At 39.8% G+C, this 24137-nt stretch overlaps 1 protein-coding gene across 1 annotated transcript; it reads left to right on the forward strand.

Moving 5' to 3' along the window:
- Nucleotides 1-13647: 13647 nt before the first annotated feature.
- On the forward strand, nt 13648-17291 carry LOC126752884 (keratin-associated protein 9-1-like). The gene is made up of 3 exons (XM_050463901.1): nt 13648-14906; nt 16290-17030; nt 17094-17291. Exon 1 carries the CDS (start codon nt 13909-13911, stop codon nt 14833-14835), a length of 927 nt encoding a protein of 308 aa, XP_050319858.1. The 5' UTR covers nt 13648-13908; the 3' UTR covers nt 14836-14906; nt 16290-17030; nt 17094-17291.
- The last annotated feature ends 6846 nt before the right edge of the window (nt 17292-24137 follow it).

A 24137-nucleotide genomic window follows, 5' to 3' on the forward strand; every position in this document is an offset into this window, starting at 1 on the left:
TAGCTGCACTGAACTCGTAGTTATGCATTGTTATTTCAACTCTTCTCTTTTTTATTACCATTCTTTCAACGGTATATTTTATGCTGCTATTTTTGTATAGAGTCGAACACTCTACAGAGTAAAACGAGAAAAATCGGTTTACAAAGGTGTTATAGGCTAACAAAAACGTCAGAAACACAAATTTTACGGAAGAAATTGCAGAAGGAAGATGCACCCAGGCTTTTTTTAAAAATTGAAAATGGGCGTGGCCTCGCCCACTTATGGACCAAACACCATATCTCAGGAACTACTCTACCGATTTCAATGAAATTCGGTATATAATATTTTCTTAACACCCTGATGACATGTACGAAATATGGGTGACATCGGTTCACAACCACGCCTTCTTCCAATATAACGCTATTTTGAATTCCCTTATGCCTTCTCTGTACTATATACATTAGGAACTTTTATTAATAACATTATCACTTTCAACGGTATAAAATGTTTTAGCCCTTCCTTACTTGTTTATTATCATTTTTTCAGCGGTATATTTTATGTTGCTATCTATAAGTCGAACACTTGGTAAAACGAGAAAACTGTGATGTGTTATACGGTAAGCCGGCTGCTGATTTGAGTTAACATATAAAGTAAACTTCGTTCATGAAAGGCGATAGTTCACATAAAGTCGTATTAGAATCATAGACTACCGAAAATACAGAAGAAAGCAGTCAAACCAGAGTTCAGCGACACTATACGCTTACAAGAAGAGCGACATATGCGACAAGGCGACTAAACAAATGAAACAGGCGACCAATTTAAAACTATAAAGCAGAAGATGTAAGAAACCTGTGGAGCACAAATATAATTCTGTAAACCATTCAGGAGAGTTTCTCGAAAAGTTCACAGAGATGCTTAAGAGCATAAAACCACCGATTATGGGATTCCCGTCTCACTATTCGGTGGAAATCCGACGAATGAATTTATTGAAGCTGTAAAATTACCGGCTGCATTATTTCAACTCGACGAATTTCACAAATTGCGAAGTCTATTTATTAAAAACTACCTACGTCTTCCCTAAATTGGTACAAAATTCATTGTGAATGATTCGAGAAGTTATAGAGACCGTGACGATGTATCTCTTGTCATTAAATACCATAACGTCAAAGTGTTGTATTCTATGGTCTCCTGACTACCACAGAACTGAAGTTCCTCATGATATCCGCTTTTGTATGTAGATCTAACACCAGCACCTAGAACTATATCAGTCTCGAAAACCTACATACAAACATAGCATCATAGACTTGTGAAACCCAAAGGTAAGTCTAAGATATGTCGTCCAAGCGGTTCATGAGTCTTAATATGTATTCAATCTGAAGCAATCAAAGCTGAGGAAAATAAGGTGCTCTACAGCTTTACTCGAGGTCTAGAGTTATAGATAAAATATCTACACATACTTCGAGACTAAAAAACATAATTTACAATAGATATTTATCCATATTTCTAGCATAGAACCATTAGTTAAATGGTTTACAACCAGCCGGTTTAAGACTTGAGATCATTGAGCCAGGTTCACTGTCATTACGGGCATGACATCATAGCATTAGATACCAAACGAGGTTGCAGACAAGGCGACTTCTTCAATCTACTCCTCGCCAATGACATCGATATTATTAGCCATAACAACCGCGCCTTTAGTTCTGCTTTCTCAAAGTTGGAGAAAGAAGCAAAGCAAATTGGTCTGGTAGTGAACGAGGGCTAGACGAAATATCTGCTGTCATCAAACAAACAGTCGTCGCACTCGCAATTGGATACTGCGTCGAATACTCTCAGAGCTGGAGTGTTTTCATCCATTCGGACGACATGACCTAGCCTCTGAAAGTATTCGACGCAGTACCCACCGGGGGAAGCAGAGGAAGCGAAAAACCTCCATTCCGTTGGAAATACTAGGTGAAGAAGGACCTGGCTACACTTGGAATCTTTAATTAACGCCAAACAGCGAAGGGAAATAACGATTGGCGCGTTTGTAAACGAGGCTTTAACGTAAGCGGTATATACGCCAATAAAGAAGAAGAAGAAGTTGGAAGCGAGATATTAATCTTATAATAAGAAAATAATAAAACTGTAAAGCGGGGGTGAGGCTTCCTCAGAGGTTTCTAAGAAAATATTATTCACAGTACCAAGCGAAAAGAAATCACCGTTTTTTTAACTGATTACACAAATGAAAGTAGTGGGCAGAAACGCTGTCTCATACACTAATTGAGTTCCAAAAAAAAAATCATTAACAACTGACTTGACCCAAAAAAATACCCGCAGCCAATAACAGTAAATTTCTTTCAAACGCTAATTGCACGCATAAATTCTTAAGAAATTATCGTTTCACACAAATTCTAGCTTCTTTAAAACCCACTCCCACGTTCCGCTTTTTTAATTGGGTAATTAACGGTAAATTTAAAAACACAATAACCGTTATAATTCATATAGTCAAATTAAGTGTAGTGATAGGTCCTACAACTGCACAAGAGACAGACACATAGCCGGCATCCACACAAGGACATATTGTGAGCACACGAGCGCACACAGACACACACATAACTACCCATTTAATACCTAATTTAGCAGCAACATGCAAAATAGTGCCGCTAGCCAGCAACTCAAATCGGTTGTATCGCTTAATGGGCACAGCAACTCACTCTGTGTGTGTGTGTGTGTGTGTGTACATATACATATGTATGCGTGGATGTTTGGTTATATACATGTGGGAGTGTGTGTGTTTGTTTAGCTTATTAAAAGTGCGCGTCATCGTCAATATTAAATAGAATTAAGTGGCATTGCGGTGAACATTCTAATGCAGGAAGCATGTATGTACATATATGTTTGTATGTGGCTGAGTGTGTCGCCTCCTGTTTAATGCCACAACAATATGATCTCCTGCGCTTTACAAACACACGCATACATATATATGCTGTTCACAGCATGACAACAAAGTTGCAACATAATTTTTAGTTAAATTAAAATATGCAGATATTTATGTGGTCTACGTGACTCGCACACACACACGCAGCCACAAGTACACATAACTGTAGGCTATTTATTTTTAAATGCGTGGTTAGGCAAAAGGTTATAAATTTAGTTTCAAAATGAAGAAAAAACGTTGACGTCAGCTGCAGCGAAGCTGTAATACCCTACACATATACAAAAGATTATTTACAAGAACTCGATTTCGGTAGTTCAGTTTGTATGGCAGCTATATGTTATAGTGGTCCGATTTGAACAATTTCTTCGGAGATTGCATCACAGCCTTGGATAATAATCTGTGCATAATTTCTTGAAGATAGCTCTTCAAATCAAATAGTTTTCCCTACAAGTAATTTGTTAATATCGTTCAGTTTGTACAGCTCTATCAAAAAGTTACCCGATCTGAACAAGTAATTTGTTAAGATATCTTCAAATCAGTTTTCATACAAGTATGGATTCATCGTTCAGTATGGCATATATGCTCTAGTAATCCGATCTGAACAATTTCCGCGGATATTGTATCTTAGCCTTAGACAATAATCCGTGCCAAATTTCGTAACAATATCTCGTCAAATGAAAAAGTTTTTCATACAAGAACCCGAATTTTGATCCTTCAGTTTGTATGGCAGCTATAAGTTATAGCGGTCCTATAATGGCGATTCCGACAAATGAGCAGCTTCTTGGCGAGAAAAGGATGTATGCAAAAATTTTTGTCGATATCTCAAAAAATCAGGGACTATTTCGCATATATACAGACAGACAGAGAGACAGGCGGATATGGCTTAAGCGACTCAGCTCGTCACGCTGATCATATATATACAAATGTATTATATACAAGTATATTTTATAGGGTCTCTTTTGTATTCTTCTGGCCGTTTCAAACTTTGGAGCAAACTTAATATATTCAAAACAGGTTGTAATGAAGGAATAAAGGGTGTTCCACAAGAAAGTATGTAATTTTTTTGAGTAAACACTGAGAAGAAAAGCAAACTAAAGGACGAAAAAAAAACACTTTTGTCTTCCCGCAGATCTCCAACTCTAAATGCACGCCACGAAATACCCTATATTCGTTTCCACGACAGACGGATCCAAGTAACCGGAACGGAGCCGAGTTCTTATCCGTCCAATGACTCTCAACTCGGCATCATGCCTCTAAATTAGTTCAGGAAAACTTCTGCCGAACAACAACAATAGCCACCATATATACTTATGTATTTGTAGGCGTTCGTTTTGGTCGCTAATATTCGCAGCTGCTGTTGTTGGTTTTTCGCTTTCAATGCGCGCACCAGCATATAACGGTCAATACGCACGCACGCACGCGAAGAGTCTGCAAGCCAACGGTAGCGCTGACTATATTGGCTGCACACGCATCTAGCCATTCACTGCTGTATGTGAGTAAGCGATCGCAGTGCGGTGCGTGTTCGTGGCTTTGAAATGTTGTTGACTTTTGCATATTTGCGGCAGTAGTAGTTGTTATTGTTGTGCTGTGTTTTAGCTTGTTCTACTGTCGGCATTTGCAACTAAATTTATGGCGTTATTTCCGCATCCGGTTTCCGTTGAACGCATGTTTTACGCGCCATATCCGCCAGCCTTATGCAGCGCGCGCAACAATGCAAACAACGCCAGCAACAACAACAACAACAATCACAAATAATGTGCAACAAAGCGTTGATATTTAATTTAAAAATTATTTATGCCTTTATCATAATAAACGTCAGCGTAATTTACGTGCACACTAAAGGCATACAGTTCTGTATATGTATGTGAGGCATACATACATATGTAGTAGAATAGGTAACCACAATCACGCAGTCAAAAGCTTGCAACATAATAATGTATCACGCACATACATACAGGCATTTATATGCGTTTGTTTTTATCTTTATTATATACACACTCACGCATGGCTTGCGGCTGCCCATAATAAAATGTGCTTTGCGGTTGCACGGGGCGTATGAGTGATATTGTTTTGTTTTTCAATTAAATCATGCAACTAATTTCATAATAACCGATAACTAAGCGCAAAGCTTACGTGCAGTTATATTTATATTTGTTTATGCGCATATCTATAAAGCTATTACTCCATTCATTTGCGCTAATTTTCGTTTAAATTACACTTCGGTTCAACTGGAAAATTGAATGTGCCAACAATTGCATATTGTAAGCTAATTATTTGCAGAGGCATAGCAGTATATATAAGCATGATAATATAAGCTAATATATCTGCTTGAGTTACTGGACAATTCAGGCATAATTATTTATAGTGCAACAATATGTTGGCATATTTATCTTATTGCGTAGAAAAAGTAATTTCTGTCATTAAAAAAGATAATAATAATAAAGAATAAAATAGAAAGGTTAAGAATTTGATCAAAATTAAATTAGCTTGAAAGACAGCAGTAACAACTCATTTGGTATGAAAAATTATAATCTTGAAAGCTTTGTCTGTACGGAATTAAAATTTACTGGTGTATGACACTTACCGGGCATTTTTTAGTTGTATTAATTCTGAAAGTAGAATAAAGATATTATTTAATATCATTGAGCTATTTTTTCATAATCCCGAAATTTCGGGATCCCAAATTCAGGAATCGGGATCACGAATTTTTATAATTTTTTATTATTTTGTAAAATTATTTTTTTTTTCATAGTCCCAAAATTTCGGGATCCCGAAATCAGAAATCGAGATTACGAACTTTATTAATTCATTATTATTTAATATAATTCAGCTACTTTATCATAATCCCGCAATTTGGGGATCCCGAAACCAGCAATCGGGATTACAATTTTTTCAAGTACACCGAAATTATACATACTATGTATGTAAATAGTTAACAATAGAGAAATAAATAGCCTTTAACTGGCTTATAATTGTTGCACTTACACTGGTGGATAGAAAAATAGCAACAATTTCGCTTTGAAAGCTTAAACAAAACTAAGTATAAATTGGTTAGTTCTAAGCCATTTCTACATGAAAATATAGGTTATAATAAAATAAAAAAAATATAGTTCAAAGTGCACAAATTTTTATAAAATTTTCAAAATTCCGAAGTTTTGGGATCCCAAAATCATAAATCGGAATCACTGAAATTTCCAAGCTCACCAAAATTATATGTAAATAGTTGGCAACAGTAAAAAAACTGCCTTTAACATTATAATTGATGCACTTGCACTGGTGCTAGAACGTTGCGGAATTATTTGTCTGATCATAAACAAGTAATAAGGAAAATTACTTTTCTAGAATTATAAAAAGAGCTTTCTCAGAATACCAATTATTTGCGGTATTAAACAGGATTAGTCTGCTGATCAATCCCGAAGCGACGCTTAAAAAATTTCGGGATTTTCCTAACATAAGATTAGTACCAGTGTGGATTATCTTGAGCCTCGCAGACTACAAAAGATCAAATTTAAGACCTTAGTTTGATATAAGTTCTTTGGTCGGTCGGTTTCATCTGTTTCACGACTATATTATTCCGAAATAAGTTCCTTGATCGAAAATAAGCATTCTCCACTAAATTTGATGTTTCTGTGTTTCTCTTTAAAAAAGTAAAGAGCCTCGAAAAAGATATATATGCTCAAGACCCTACCACTTCCCTGCACTTTGTAACAGTAACAGTTAAGGGCGAATTAATTTCTGTTATGAAAAAGCCCCTCACTCTTATTTAATATATTGCTCATAAAAACTGTGTTCGCTTGCAAACACGACGCAAACACACACGCGCAGAATAAGTTGAGAGAACTTGGCATTGAAATCTCACTCCTCCCTTGTCATAATGATATGCTGCCACTGCAAACTTTTTATTGTGAAAAGAGAAAAGTTTGCTGCAGCTTCCGCTCAATAGCTGGAAGATGTTTTTTAAAATTCAATTTAAATTAAAAAGTTTACTCGTTTAGGCAGCTTAAAATTATATCTGCCCGTTTTTACGGCTTTTGTTGGCTTCACCCTTAAATCGGTGTAGTAGCGCAAGCAAGGTTATCGTTAAGGAGAGGAGAGTACAAGGAAAGCATAACAACAAAAGCGCCAAATGACAGGCATTTCGAAAGTTTTAAATTTGTTGAAATTAATTGTACAAATTTTAAGCTTACACGACGCTGACGGCAGCAGGCGGTGATGAATTGCAGGAAAAACTTGTTAAACGAAAAGAAGAAATAAAACTGAGATACTCGCGAAATTTTGTTACCTAAATTTACTTACAAATATTTGATTAACGTAAGTGGAACACATGTTTCTTTCACGCGCTTGGCATACTCTTAGGCGGCAACATAAAAGTGTGTAATTCTCAAACGGTTTATCAGATAAAAACTTTAGATTGCCGGGCCATTTAAATGTTTTCCTTTTTTGATAAAATTGAAATTGAAACGTGAGGTTGGGTCGTAAAGTTGATCAAAAATTAATTAATCTCACTTGGAGAGATAAATATCCTTTGACAAAAGTCTTTTGTGTACCAAAAACCACCTTATAGTGCATCATCTCATAGATCGACGAAGCCTTTTGAGCTTACCACAAATTTATTAAGGCGGTTGATGTCAATCCCAGCCACTTCACTAAGTTCTCACAAGATATTTCAATCTCAGCCTGACCAAAGCCAGGCAATAAAGGTGAAAATGATGAGATGATTCCATCTCGTCTTTTTCCATACAACTTTGCCAAAGAGCCTCCGTCAAAATAATGAGTCGTACCGACTGTAAGCCTATTGGGCAGTGTCCAGTCAGAACACCTAGAATACCGGCGAGTTTGACTTTACTAAGTGCAAAAAGTCCGCAGGATCTCTTACGGTCTACTTTAAACCAGAAGGATCTCGCAGTCGCACAAAATCTGGCTTAACTAAGCGCAAGTAGTTCGGAGGACCTCTTATCGTTCACTTTGGATGAAAAAGATCACAGTCGAACAAGTTCTGGTAGTTAAACAGCGCTTGCCAAGCTTGCTAGAGATCCATAGGCCCAACGTAAGAGTGAAAGAAGAAATCGGACAATCGACTCGCTTCCAATCATATGAAATTGGCGAAAGTGTGCCCTTCCTAGCAATCTCATCGGCTTTGTAGTTTCCGGCGATTCCGCTATGGCCGGGCAACTATACAAGCCTATTATCGAAAAAAAGAATAAAGCCGTTACTAATGAGGTCTTGCACTCCTTGACTTGTTTCAAGCCCTCCGGAGCAGTATATCTATGGCTACCTTGAAAACAACCACATCTGCTTGAAAGACGATAGATACAGTGGTCTGTTGGCCTGTAGGATTGATGGAGAGCCCTCGATAGATGACACTTATTTGATAACTTCGATGCAACCGTGAAGAAGCTCTCTTTTCCAACGAAAATTTCGGCCACATTAGAACAGTCACAGATCCGCAGTCTCTCAACCTTTTGAACAGATCCCAACAGATTTTAAGTATGCCATAGAAGAAGTTCTGATACCTAAAAATGCACTCATCACATTTTACAGGAACAGTTGAATGCTTGAACAGTCCAAAGCTTTCTTAGGGCGGACTTGCCATCAGAAATGTGGAAACAATTCTATTGATAGAAATTAGAGAGTTTCTAAACTAAAGGTGTCGAGGCTCATTAACAATAATTTCACTCTTATCTTTTTATAAACAATATCTCCAGTTTTCAAGCTTGCGATCAAAAGTGTGTCAACAGCTTAATATCATAAAGTATTTTCAAGTCGAAACAGTCAAAAATTTTCGTGTTTATAAAAAAAATGTAAAATTTATTATTGTCTTCGGCATGTTTTGTTTGTATAATTAAATTTCTCAAAATTCTTGTACAAAAAAATCGACAAAATTAGCGTACCACACTGCGCTGTCTAAACGAAACGTAGTCTTTGAACTGTGATCTGTGCGCCACCTCGATGTCATACTACTGAAGCCGCTTTCTGAAACGATGGGAGCCGGTAAGAGTCGTTCGAATCTAAAGCAATGCTCTTGTATATCTAATAATAGTAAAAGAAACGGTCAAAGTTATCATGCTGAGCTCTGTAACCACCCAAACAAATATGTACTCACAAGGATACCCAGTATGGGCGCAAATGGCATGTGCGTACGCAACAACGTGTTTACCGACTGCCAATACAGCTTGGATCCACTAACAGCCGAGGAACAACTGGACGAAGTGGAGCGAATGTATAGAGAGAAGAATCAGGCGACAAGAGGTACTCGTACAAAGAGACAATGTGCAGACAATACAACAACGCCAACCATTTGCTGCAACTGCGCTTGTATTTGTGGAGACGTGGTTGGAGGCAGTGGCGGAACTACACCGGCGCCAATCGAAATAGAGCGTAGAAATGGGCTTCAACACATCGATCGTTGCAATGGCGGTTGCCAATGTGTGCTGTGTTGTGAGAACGTGAGAGATACGCGTATGGGAGGACTGACCGAAGCTGAAGCGATAGCCAATGCAATACGCGAATACTGTTGTAAAGAGCGTGAAAGAGCGGGAGGAAAGAGCGCATCATGCAAATATTGTGCGTGTAAGCAAACGCATGCAACAGAAGAGGCGGCAACACGAGGTCAGATGATAGAAGATGACGAAGATTACGAAGCTGATGAGGTGACAGATGCTGATGTAGAGGAGGAGGAAGAAGTGGAAATAGTGAAACACAAAAGGGTAGTAAAAGAAGAATTAGTCATAGAAGAAAAAATGCAGTCCAAAATGAGGGAGGACGAGTTGAGCGAAGATGAAGAGATCGACTATGTAGAAGCAGCACCAAGAGAACGCAGAAGATCAGAAGGCAGTGCAGCAGTAAGCCACGAACAAAAACACGCAAAAAGCTGCAAATGCTGTGCGTGTAAAAAGAAAATGACGAGAGATAAAGACTTAGAATCGGACTCAGATGAAAATATAATTTCATTGGAAAACATCGAATTAGAAGTGCAAACAGACGTGATAAGCACGCAGAGAGATCAATTCGACAAACCAACTTCGCCGTCGAATAAACGTAACTCACAAGCGAGCTCGGCACAGAGGAATCGGTGCTGCACATGTGAGAAGGCGACTACAACAGATTTTCTGCACGAAGCGGAAGTGCTAATGAAGAATACGAATTTAGTGGCAGAATCAAGTGAAGAACTCAAACCAATGCCAACTAAACCAACTAAAGCACAACCCAATCGACAATTTGACGAAGAAGTGAGAGCAAGACCGCAGAGAAGGCTAAGTGAAGAACCCAGAAGTGAAAAAACGTTCCGACGGGATCAAACTCATGCGCTCGGTTGCAAATGCTGTGAATGTAAACGAAAAATTAAAGAAAGCGAAATAGAAACGCATGATACGGTACCACATAGAAAACCGAAAAATGAGGACGACAACAGGAGGCGACGAAGGAGCATTGAAGGCGAACAAGCGTCGAGGTTAAGAGAAACGCAGCAGCGCAGGGAAACGTACGAAAAATGGCAACAGCAGGATGCAATGGCAGCTTCACGACAACCAAGAAGACAGTCGACGAAACCAGAAGACGCAAGCGCACGCAGCCGTACACCTTCCGGTGGTAAACGTGGCTGCGAATGCAAACCTAGAAATAGAAGAATGGTGGCAGCCGAAGCCGAAGATATGGATCAAGAGCCAAATAAATCAACGGATTCGGAGGTAGACTCGAGCAAACGGCAGCCTTGTTGTTGCTTTCAACGAAAGAAGGCGCAGCCGAAACGCGCCGACGTCAACGAAAAGCATACAGCGGCGGCGCAGAGTCGCAAACGTGTCAAACGAACTGACAGCGAACTAAACGTTAGTGAACCAAAGACGCCACAGAGAAAACGTAGAAACAGTGAAGAAGCTGCAAGCAGCAGTAAAGAAGCAGATTGTCAAACGCCATGCAACTGCAAGAAAACTAAAGGCGTGCCGCTGACCAAATGCTGCAAGTGCACCGAAGAAATGGTACACGCCATGGCACGAGAACGCGATGAGGATACGAAGCGACGAGAGCTCGCAGAGGAATTGGCTGAGCGCTTGCAAAAACGCGCAGAGCTACAAATCGCGTTGCAAAAACGTCTACAACAACAAATGAGTGGCAAGCAGAGTCAGCAAGGCTGCTGCTGCTGCTGCGAACAGCCGCCATTTTGTATGCCTAGATATCCCTGCTGTGAGTCCATGAAACAAGCAGAGCCAATACCGTTAGGTTGCTACGAAGCACCGCCGTGCTGTTGCCCACCAACACCGTGTTGTTTCGAGACACCAGCCTGTTGTTACGAGGCGCCGCCGTGTTATGGTCAGGAATGCCCGTGCTGTTGTCAACCGATGCCATACTCCTATTCAGCTTGCTGTAGCTATCCGAAGCCGGGCGCATGTTAACGCGCACAAGTGTTTAGTGTTTCGAACGTCGACAGTCGTTTAGCCGATTCTAAGAGAGATATGTCAAAAAATTATTGCGCCAAAAGGTATGCTATGCCGGCAGTTATGGCATACTTTTAAGCGCACAGACGCAGCGTGGCCATGACTTAAAATTTTCTACAATATTTTTAATTATGATTCGTTTTTGAATATGTTGTTTGTTGCTGTCTTTTGCCTGTCATTTGTAGTGTTTTGTGAAAATAAAAACAAATCGTGAAAATGTTTACCTTTTCGTGCACTTAAGATCTCATTTAAACAAAAAATAATTATAATCTTATTAGTTTCTGCAAAAAAATCAAAAAATTTGAAAATTCAAAATTTCAACACGCCAAACTGCTAACGCGCCATGCGCGCGCACGCGGCGTGAACAAGAGCAATGGGATGTGCGTGCAGTCGGGGTCGGGGTGGTGGCAGACGTTCAGTACGATCGGGTAGCAGCTGCCAAAGCACACAATCGAATTGGCAGTCGCGCAGTGAAAATTCCGGCATTTTCGATTGCGGCGCTTACCAAATGCCTGATTACGAAATGCCACAGCGATCTATGCCGCGAAAGCCACAACGTTCGGCGGGGTATTGCTCATATGACACTGAGGAACAACCACGCACAGACATCTGTGTTGGGGAACGTTGCCGCTGCTCAAGCGCTGGCCGCCGTAAATCTTCAAGGCAACAGAGACGACGGCGCTCTTGCACGACCATCCAACGCTCACAAAGAACAACCACCTACGCGCAGTTGGTTATACCGATACGCGCATGTCCATGTGCCGACGAAAATGACGAAGATACCCGATCTTGTAGGTCATATAACGACTGAAATTATTGCTGTTATATGTATGTGAGCAGGAAAAAGCACGCAAAGAAAATGCAATACGAAGAAGCTCAGCACGAAATATTTTTGAGACATACGCATTTTCATCAAAAATATTTATCCGTTTTTGCAATTGCCAATAAATTACGAAGTTTATTAGAAACTTAATAACAACCCTGTATTTTTCGGCATGCCGATGTCGATACCGTTCGGTGTGAAGTTGCGAGAGCCACTCGTATTCTCTTCTTCTGTGAAGTATTTTATGTTAGTTTTATGCTATTGGTTAGGAATAAAGTAAATAATATTTTTACAAATTTTTTTAAATTTAAAAAAAAAGTTTGCCACCTGCTTTAGGAGGTGTTCCAGCGTCTCTCTCATGTCTACTACTTTGGACTTTCTGCATGTCGCCATTACTTAGGCTTATCCGGCTCGCATATGAAGCCGGTTATAGTTAGATATATTTTTTAGAGTATACTCCTTATTGAATAAGGAAATTGACATTGCACTAAGTAAACTGTGAACGAATTTATGAGCTTTCACTGCTTTATTTTGAAACGAAGTTTAAGTTAGGTTTGGTTAGTCTATTAATGAGCCACGTGATGTATAGGTTAAGTTAGATTAGTCTGGTAGACCACGCAATAATCATCCTTCAGGACATCTGCACTTGGCACGAATTTTTACATACTCTGTGTGTATCTAAAGACACCTTATTCAGTGTCTCAAACTGTATGGCCACCAAGTTTTTGATGCTTTGCCATGATAGTGAGCAACAAGTACATAAAGGACACTCCATTATTTTCTTGGTGCCTTGCTTTTAACATTTCCTGCAACCTTCTCGATCTGTCAGCCCCTTTCGGGTACTTCAATTATGTTCTTACAGTTCTTTCTAATGAACGCCAGTAAGATCTTTGTATACTTCCGATCTACCTTTCTGTTCCATTTTTAACTTCTTTAGTCAGAGCATGAGTTTGAAACAAGTCTAGTAGATCTTTTATACCCTTTTACTCTCCTTCAAACTTCATTTTTTTTAACTGTCTTATTGTCTTCTTCAATATCCTTTTGAAAAATTTGTTACTGTTTTTTTTCAAAATAAAATTGTTTTAAACTTTCAAAATTTTCAGCCAAGTGATGGGATGTTGCATTGGTAAAGATCAAGCAAGAGATAGCGAGAGATATCGAGCTCAAGAAAATGTGTCACAAACTAGGGACAACATCAGAAAGATTTGTATGTGTAAAAACTCCGCCGGACCGCAAGTTACCTGTGCGGGCTGTGGCAAAATGTTTCCGAATAGCGAAGAGTATTGTTCGCACTGTCGTAAGCCAAACGATTGTTACGGTCCACTAGCTGCTGGTACAAGTGTGGACATACGAAAATGTGGCGCATGAAAAAATTCTTTTAACTGAGAGCCAACCAACTCAAATAGAATAATTCGAATAACAATTGCGCCTAAGGATATGCTACAACAGCACACATTCGCTTACTCAGCAAATGAAATTTACTTGAATGCTCACAATACTGCAGTTTTGAATACTCCGGTAAAATTATTGTAAACTGTTCGCCATGTATTACATTAAACTCAACCTCAAGATTTCCAATTCACTCGAAAAAGTGCTGTCAAAATATTTTCAATATTTTTTGGAAGTAATTGTTGAAAATTTTAAACGTGTGTGTCTCCTCAAAATTAATGTTTTAAATTAAAAAAAAAATTATTTGTACTACACTCCATCCGCCACCGATCGGCGCAAGCAGTCAACATTTCGTGTCATGATCAAATCCGATGGGCAGCGGAGAAAGTCGACCTCGCTGCAGAGCGGCCTGTGCCAAAACCAGCTGTTGCAACAGCAGAAGACGCCACCATAGAAGCCGCAGAGCGAAAACTAATGATCCTTGCTACTATTGCTATCCAGAGTGTTGTCCCACTTATCCCGAATTTACGCTCTCCACCAGCGGCATTTGCTACGTACAGTGCGACTTTTGCTGCCAAATCTATCCCTGCTGTTGTGCGCAATGTCCCAATTGTGGTTGTACGAGAGTTAAGTGCAAGTCCAAAGAGGTAGAAATTCCGCCGATAGCGTTTTGTCCTTGCTGCCGCCAGGAGGCGCCAAAAGCCAACGGACTACAACATCTTTATACACCCAATCCCTGTTGCGCGTGTCAATGCGCAAGCGCAGACCAAGAACAAATCGCCAAATGCTTATTGCGCTCGTATAAACTGTCGCGTGGCAAAGGCCGAAAATGTTGTCAGTGCAAGCAACGAAAAAGGGAAAAAAGGGGCACACAAAACAGGGAACGAAGTAAGAGCAAGAGTAAGAGCCTTCATTACCCGGCTGAGCAAAAAGCCCATCCCTCCACTTGTAAGCCCGGCACAAGTGCCGCCTGTTGCTCACCACCACAGCGCGCAGATAATTGTTGTTGCGAGCGCAGTAAAGCATCGGTGCCCCCAATTGCAGCGAACCTGAAGGACAGCGCTATACAAACACAACAAAAACAAAGCCAATGTGCGCCTGCGCCGTCTAGTAAAGTCGAATGTCAACGAAGTGTTGAGACTTCTTCTCCTAGTAGTAAAGCACGAAAGATACCTCGCACTGCAAATAATCCATCTCAGTTGTGTTGTCCTTGTGGTCGTGAAGTCGAAATCCGGAATATAACTTACGAACTGCCTGTTTGTCGGGCCGATGATGGAAGCGGTCGTCGCCAGCAGTAAGCGCACAAAACTTTCACAAAATATATATGTATTTGGCGCTTTGAAGACACTCCTAATATGCAACGAAAAAAGTGAGTAAAAAAATTTTTTTTTCTTAGTCTGTGTCAATTTAGCCATGTCCGTCTGTCCGTCGAGTTCCCCCTGCGGGTAGGGGGGGAAACCGAATATATCCGTGGTAAGGCATGCCTGTCGTAAGAGGCGACTAATATCCTGGCTACCAGTTCAGAGCTGTATGGAAGCTCAACTGGTAGTAGCTTCTGCTACGAGGTCTGACCGGAGACTTAATTCTGGTACCACGGGGAGCAGTAGCCCTTGGATATAACTCTAATCTGCTCATTGGGTTTGGCCCTTTGTGGAGATTCGTGGTGGTTGTGGTTAAAACCCAAATGCGGGAAGAACTGACCTTGTCAGTTGAATGTGGAGTTGCATTGCAACCGGGTGCCGGACCCAAAGCACGGCAGAGGTTTTAGATGGGCCTCGAACCCGACCAACGTGGTTAGTGTGTCTATGCCACACTACCAATTGGTACTGAAAATGCTTAGCATTCTCAGGGCACTGATCAACGCATTATTTTGATCCGCTGTGCTTTTGAGCGCCGTGGAGTAAGGCTGTCGTCAGCAGGTACCCACATTAAACACACCAGATGTTGTCCGTCGAGTGACTTACAAGTACATCCGATGCGTTAGGTGTGTTGATGGTAATACAGACTTCAGATTCTCTCTGAGTCTGGGTTTTCTACTTTCAGGGCATGGGTCTCTGAATGCATTTTTACATCAGAGTCACCTATCTGGTGGGTCGGGGTGTTTTAGTGAGAGCGCGGATCGAGGACTGGATGCGTGTTATTGCATGATATACTAGGACATTAGGGATCTGGTTGGTATAGGGATTAGCAGCTGGACTGATGGAAGCTTGGATGTTAGCGGTGTGATCACCATTAATCGAGAACTAAGTTTAGTTTCATGTGTGATTTGCGTGTGCGTGTAATAACCCTTCATCACCAGCCCAGAGCACAGTGGAGGCTATGGGTAGTAGTTTCGGCTACGAAGTCTGACCGGAGACTTAATTCTGATACCACCGGAAGTTGGAGCCCTTGAAGTTTGCTCCAACCTGCTCAAGCGGGCTAGCCCTCGGGCCTCACAACCTACTAAGGTGGTTAGTGTGCCCATTCCACATTGCCGATTAGTACTCAAAATGCGGTGAACCCAAAATTAATTTTTTTTTAACTGATCTGAAGTAGCGTAAAACAAAATGTTTTCTGTTTTTTCGACACTGTGGTGAACTTGGTTTTTGACACTCTTTGAGCAAAACAAAACCAATGAAGTGTCTCTGAGTTTTTATATTCAAAATTTCACTTGTTTGTTTTCTTTTAGTTACTTAATACATGTTTTCTATTAAAAAAATAAATTCAAAATTTTGTTTGTTTAAAAAAAATCTATAATTTTTCCACAAATCAGTCGTAAAACAACAAAAACTTTCGAATGCAACTGCGCTCCGTTGAGTAATGGGATGTAGAAGTAGTTGTCCATGCCGGAATGACAGGCGACGTGGTAGAAGTCATGGATCGAGAAGTTCATACGATCATTCAAGTCGCAGTTCGCAGCGCCAACGTTATCCCACGAGTCAACCATGCGAGAGAACACGAACGCCCGCGCGTAGACAACCAAAACAGGAATGTTGCTGTAATACCGTAAATCTCTCATATCAATATCCGCAACAACGCCAATATCCAAGTCCACAACAAACGCAGTCGGATTGTTTTACAGACATTTCGGATATGCTCTCACAATTTTCGAATGTTTCGGAAATGCCGCAGTCCAATATGGATTGTTGCAGCAACACCACTCAAGGCGAACGCGGCTATGAAAGCGAATGTGATTGTGACAATGTGGTGCAACGAAAAGATGATGTTGGTTGTAAAACGGTGGTTTGTCTCACCTTCCATCCGCCGCGACGGAGGAAGAACTGTTAATTGATGTAGTGACCGCAGCTCGACTTTATCGACACTTAATCGCTAAAAAATTTCTACAAGCGCGAGAAACCCGGAAGAATCGAGTAACAAGGTACCGGAAATATAAGAGGTGATGTAAGGAATCATAGCACCATGGGCATAATGCAAACCTGCACTCATAGATATTCAACTATCATACATTCATCGACAAAAATGTCACTTTAAAGCGAAGCTCAGTGAAAGCGAGGTATGTCTACTTACAATATCAATATTAGAGTTTTCATAATAACTCTCTACAATTTCCCCACAGTAACACTTTATAATGGCACTTTTGTGGTGATTCTATGTGGATGTGTCTTATTTCTCATATATGCGCATCCGTATGTAATAGACATAGTTATCGAAGTTTATCGTGGCAATATCTCAACGCAAATGTACTGGATACAACAATAAAATTATACTTAAATTGTAATCAAATGAATCACACAATAAATACATAAATACCATATATTCACACAGATCACAATTGAGCGCGCATTTTAGGTATGTTGCTTGGGTAAAATGAGATATCACCGATGCACATAGATATGATAAGAAAAGATGAGAAAAGATCAGATGAGATAAGAAGAAATGAGATGAGATCGACTGAGGTAAGACGAGAGGAGATTGAAACAGATGAGATGAGATGAGATGACTTTAGTTGAGATAAGATCAGACGACACGCGATGAAACAAGGCAAGACAGACAAGACATGACGTGACAAGGTTATAAAACGAAATAAAACGTAATGAGACAAGATAAGATGAGATAAGACGAGATAAAAGCGACAGGAGAAGAGTAACGAGACGAGATGAAGTGAATTCGAGTAATATGGGACAATGATATACGCGATATTATCTGATCTTAAATGAGGAGATGACGGCAAAATTATATACTATTGGTATGTGAGTGAAATTAAATGTAATTAGGCCAGAATTACTGTGACAATTTTTGCGCTATAAAACAAGGTTCGAAAGCGAAATCGTAAGTTTACCACATTCTGAATTTAACAGACAACAAATTTACAGTTCTGTAAGCATTCTTTTACTAACTTCACTAATAGAGAGAGAAAGCGTGGAACATGCATTCATCACAAAGCAACCGCATAAATTATTTAACAGCATTTGAAGCAAGCTGGAAGACGCTAGAACTATAAAAAGACTGTTAAAAATTCGGTCAGTTTCTGATAGTGATGCTTATCACCCGAAAGCGGCAATTGCGTTACCAAAATTCACTGAGCAAGTGGTGTCGCAGTATCTTCAAAGATTGCGACTAAGATTGACAAGAATCGGCTCACTAGAATTAAAAAAAAATATATTATTATTTTAAAGACCTCTATGGTTAACCCATGGCTTAATTATTTCATCTGAATACATAAGTAAATGAATGACGTGAATCAAATAAACTTCAGAAATATTTTCATAATTATCTCGCTACCCACAAAGCGTGGCAGTTTCTTTATGCCTTTTGGCGCTTTTGTTCAACTGCAATTTCGACGCAATTTACCGTTTCGCAAATGAATTTCAAGGCGAAAATTTTGCTAAATTTAGTTTATTCTCTTCATTTTTGGCGCAAATTCTTTTTGTTTTTCTTTGGTATTTCTCTTTTGACTGCCATTCATTAATTTTCCTATTCATTACTGAATTATCTGCCATTAATGCTGGGGTGTTCGTGAAAGGCCACACGGTGTGGAACCGCTCTGCCCGTGCGACGCTACATATAAGTGCGCGCAAAGGGGAGCGAAGTTCTTGGCGGCAAAGGAAGTGGTTTTAAGTGTGTGCTAAAAGGGGAATAAGTGGATTTTGTTTAATTAATATACACATTGAAGTTATGTGTGAAGTAGTGAAGGTAGTTTTGCTGGAATTATTATCTGAGGGGGATTTCAAAAAATCGGTTTTGGTTTTGCATATTTATAGAATGTCCGTATATTTGTGAATATTTGCTACAAAATTGAAGTTTATCCTGCAAACTGTTTCAGAGATATGAGCAACTTTCTCTAATCATCTGCCAGAACCTTCGAAATCACGTGCTTGTATGGAAACATTAGAAGAGATATCTTCACCAAATTTTGCATGGATTGCTATCTGATGTAACGGTGCAATCAGCGAAAAAGTTGCGTATATGGGATCTATGCTATAGTGATCTATACAAACTAAAACCCCCTTAAGAGATAAGCCCGAGTTATATTGAGTATAACAAATATAGATAAGACGTTGACTGATGTATAGTTTATTTTTTTGGTCTTTTCTCAGCGAGAGTCCTCGGCAAAGACTTAATAGATTTCTGTTTATGTAAATTTAACTGTAAACATCCGACTTTCTTGTTTGCAATCGAACAACTAAGATATGCTCTTTAAAAAATTAATCTTTGGAAGATATAACGGACTCAAAAATATAAAGCATCTAGAGAGCTTTTCTTTTAAAAGCTCGAAATCGATTTCTTGGAAGAAACAGTACGCCAAACATTTCCAAGAAATGGAAAATCTGCTCAAAGAGCTTAATTCAGAAATCAGCATTGATTGGTGAAAAAAGTAAACCGCTCGAAGCTGACGTATATTCTTTAAAGAGCTCTTCACTGAAATTTCCAAGTTGCAAGCGGAATATTTTTCAATTAAATAGCCGCTAATTAATGCGAAAATGGGTCAGTCAACGCAACGCAATGCGCAAGTTTAATGCTTTAACACCAAAGACATGCGTTAAACACCAATTAAATGGACGTATTACATATGTTTATGCGACTGTGTGGGTGCGTGTGTGTATGTTTGTAATTGCCACAAGTCGAGCAAAATCAATGGCTCTCTGCATGCTCGCGCACTTCGCGCTCCTCGGCCACTTCGCTGGCAATTAAAACTAAAAATTAAATGTGCCGTTAAGTATTGTACGTGTATGCGTAATTACCGTTAAGCGTGCACCACTTGCTGCAAACAGACAATGCAAAAGCGTCCGATGACCGGAATATAGAATGTCGGCGTGAAATGGCAAACCGAAACCAACAACAAAAATTACAAGTAATACAACAACAACAACAACCTCAACACGTAATAGAGAAACGTGGAAAATAAAATTAATTTAAAAAGCATCGGTTAAGTTAATTCGGGTTGTAGTACGTGCGGAAATCCGAAAGGGAAATACGAACACTTGACTCGGTGTGTGGCAGCACAAGTCGCAAATTGAACACAATGAACCGCAATTCCGTCGGGTGAAAGTGTTAATTACGAGCACGTTTTCATTCGAAGCTATAATCTACATTGTGGTCGTCTGTCGGCACTCGGCTGCGAAAATAGAACGAAAATAGAAATGTGCGCAAGTATTTGTATTTGTATGAGTTCTAGCTGAGTTGATGGCATTTCTACGGTAATAAAGTCTTAAAGTGCACTTTATGCGTGAGCATACTTAAGTGATAGCACTCCGGAGGCACAAACGCTTGTTGGCAACGGAAGTGGATTGGAATTTAATTTTACAGTTCCTCTGTGTCCAAATTTTTTCTTCCACGCTTTAGTAAATCCATGGCACATATCCATTAGTGCGCCACAGAAATGGCAGCTATTGATTTTATAAGTATTTGACTAGCTCATAAAGAGATCTTTAGTAGATAATCAGGAGCTTTGTTCTCTAAGTTCAAACGAAATAAAATCGGACTCACATCGAAAAAATTTGAAATAGTTTGAAAAAAAACTTCACATTAAATATTGTCCCACCTGTAAGTGAGCAAGTAAAATTGATAGGTAAACAACTAACACCCTTAATATGAGAGGCAGCTAGTTGCCAGTGACCTTTCTCCAACTATAAGCTATAATATTGGGTAGTCGAAAATGTCTTTTCGCATTTCTAATCATACTTCTACTAATACTTTTTTATTTATAATAATAAATAAATAAATAAACAAATATGTACCATTTTGGTCGACAACTTTTTGCCATTTTTTCGCTAGAGACATTATGCCATCAGTGTAAATCGAAATTTCGAAATTTCCAGAACGGAAGCGAACGAACCATTGTTGTGCTACGCGAACTGATACAGCATCGTCTCCGTAAGCTTTACAACTTCCATTGGTGGCTTCCGTGGCATTCTTCCCTTTTTATACAAAAATTTCAAAATATAGCGAATTTCTTTATTCTTCTTAATTGGCGGATGGAGTCATATGTAGAAGTTCACGCAAGTGAGGAAAGTTCTCTGATCGCCATTCACTTGGGAGGGGCCAGAAACGATTCTTTTACATATGACTCAAGCAGCTCACTACTTCCGATCTTTGACCAAGTATCCTCTGGGTAGCCTAAGGACATCCGTTTGAAGGCGAGCTAAAGTGAGAAGGCGAAACAGCCCCTCCGCAGGGTTGTGCGCTGGGTTTGGGACCCGCCACGTAAAAAATCTTACCAATGAAAATTAGCAATCAGCCTCGGCTGAGAGACCCCCCTTTTTGAATTTCTTTATTATAATCATTCATTTTTGAACAGCTGTAACTTTTCTTCCTCGAAATTATTATTATTTTTTTTTGGTTAAATGAAGCTTAAAATCTCACCTTTTTAACACTACATGGTATGCTTGAAGGCACTGGTGATATTCGACTGCAACGACATCTATTGACAAAATACGAAAAGACTTTTTCGACTACCCAATATATAATAAGTAGATAGATAAATAGATTTTAAATAAACACATTGAATGTACTTGGGACATAAGAAGGCAACTTTCCACCAAAATTTGGTGAAAGAAAAAAATCGTACAAAATAAAAATAAGAAACTAAAAATCTTTGTTTTTTTTTTAAATTTTTCATATAAATTTTGAGGTTATATAAAAAAGGCCTGCACACAAAAGTTATAGATCTTTACATTGCCACATAACTTTTTCCTATACGATTCGTAGTTTTGCTGAAAATCGCGATAAACCAATCTTAACCTCAAAAATCCAACCAAACCCCTCTTCTTCATTTTCGCGACTTCAGTTGGCCCGTAAGTTATTTTTTCTACAAGGTTTGTTATTTCGTTCAGTATTGTTTGACATTTCATTATGAAGAAATTTACGCCTGATGGTCAACATAATCGGCGATGTAAGCCTTGCTAACCTTTTACCTTCCGTTGTGCGAAAGGGGGCTTCCGCAAATCCAAAAATGCTGGTTGCTGATTAATGCTTTCTGAACTTGCTGGAAGCCCGTAGTTCCAACGACCGAATGCCCAAAGACAGGGGAAACCCTGTACGTGTCCAACCTGTTGGAATTTGGATTGGAGGCCTTTCCGTGCAAGCTCATGAGCCTTACAATTTCTGACGATTCCGCTGTGACCAGGCAACCAGACAATTTGGATACGAAAGAAGCGTGATACTACTGCTATGTAGTGAGGTCATACACTCGCCAATAAGCCACGCATAGACCAGTTTGGTTTTTTGCGATACCAGATGGACAGATGGAGTTCACCTGCTAAGTCCAAGAGGGGTAGTCATCGTTTAGGAATTTTAGCATACTCTGGAGCCTCACTGTCGATACCTCTTCCAATGTGGGACAAGTGCACAAGTGATGCTCCATTGTTTCCCTGGTGCCCAGCTCTAGGCATAACCTGCAGTCTTCTCGATCTGTCAGGATTAGCACTCGTTGACTAGCTCACATCAGCGAACTCAAAGCCTGCGAAGCAGCAAAAAAGCGTGACTCTACTTCAGTTAGCAGTAGTTATTCTTTGATTTTGAGTACTTTCTAGCTTCTTGTATTTTAAACCTGATTTAAAAACCTGACTTTCACCAAAACGCATCCTAACCAATTGTAAACCCGATATTTGACTATAATTTTGCTGCATCATTTCCTAATGATAAGCTCAAAAACTCAAAATATCTCTGAACCGAACTTTTCGTGTTTTACCCGTTAGTAATACAAACCGTTAGGCAGCGAAAATAGATGCATAACCATCAAAATAAATTCCTTCTACTTCCTTTCGCTTACCAGCAGCTATCGGCACAGCCGCACATTGAGCCACCATCCGTTTCGAATTCACCACAACATACTTTACAGCAACCAACAACATACGCGTCGGTAATGCAAAACCAAATCTACACCCACACACACACCCAACCACATGAACACACATACATCGATAGCACCATCACTACAGGAACTAACCGAAAATAACGCACGAGAGCGTAAAATAAATCACCAGCATTAATTTTATTACTGCGAACTATCCACACACAGCCACACAACACACACACCTACACAGAAAGCGTTTTGCATGCGATGGTAGATAGTATTTTGGTTTGGAAAGCGAAAAAAGCAATAATAATTTGAGTTACCCAAGCGCCCAACTATTTTTGGTTTGGCTGGTTAGTTGGCTGGTCGAATTGAGCGCCGCATTTCCGATTTACTGCGAAAGTGTGTTAGTGTGTATGTGTGCGCGCGCTTTTCGGTCACTAGCATGACCACGTCGATAGCAATCGATTGAGTTGCTGCTGCAAACGATCGCCTAATGGCCAACTGCGCGCTGTCAGTTGGCCGCTCGACTGCTGCGCTGCTGCGGCGACAGCGAGGCTGCATATTAATCTTCGCCTATTGTTCGCATTTTATTACAAATTTCAACCGGCCGCACTAACACACGCGCACACATCGAAAAGTCGGCGAGCGAGCGATAGTGTTACCAACTATTTTAACCACAACGACGTTACCGTTATGCACGGCGCAGCAGTGCTGTCGATGCCTGCCTTTTATATGAGCACTCAAACTCTGACTGCCTCGCGGCCATGCTCACACAAGCTCGCACCCATTCACCCACACACTGTCCGTTGCAATATGTTTTTTTTTCTGTTGCCATCTAACATTGAATTATAACGGCTGTGGGTTTCCACAAATTTTAATTGAATAAATTGTGTCCTTTTGCGAGTTAATTTATCTTCCCAACTGTGATTCTCCGTTTTGTCTGCATTTGTGGAAATTTATTGTAATTGCTCGGCGTTTAACTGTGCATGCAGCATAATAAATGGGCGGCCCAGTTTCAAATGGTCACACTTTTTATGCAAACGCTTGTTTGTCGCACCTAAAACTTATGGAGATACTTAGAGTTAGAGAGATAGTAGAGTTATATCAAATTGATCAAGATGATGAGAGGAATTGAAAGATAATAATCGTTAAGTCCAGTCAAAATTTAGACATTTTGATGAAACTTGTTACATGGGGTGCCTGAAACCCTGAACGTTGCTATTGAAAAAGTGTAAAATCGAAAACAAATGCCCTCCCACAAAATTTCCTTAAAGGAAACCTGTAAAGTGCTATAACTAAGCCACAAATTAAGATGCAAGACTGCATCCGAATAGCAAGCAGTGTCTGCGCTCTAATTTTTTG

This window comes from Bactrocera neohumeralis, chromosome 3 (assembly GCF_024586455.1).
Source record: "Bactrocera neohumeralis isolate Rockhampton chromosome 3, APGP_CSIRO_Bneo_wtdbg2-racon-allhic-juicebox.fasta_v2, whole genome shotgun sequence".
In the NCBI taxonomy this organism is placed as follows: domain Eukaryota; kingdom Metazoa; phylum Arthropoda; class Insecta; order Diptera; family Tephritidae; genus Bactrocera; species Bactrocera neohumeralis.

Bases quoted from the DNA above. Each gene is read 5' to 3' on its own strand.
- LOC126752884 (XM_050463901.1), top strand. From the start codon at position 13,909: ATGGGCAGCGGAGAAAGTCGACCTCGCTGCAGAGCGGCCTGTGCCAAA.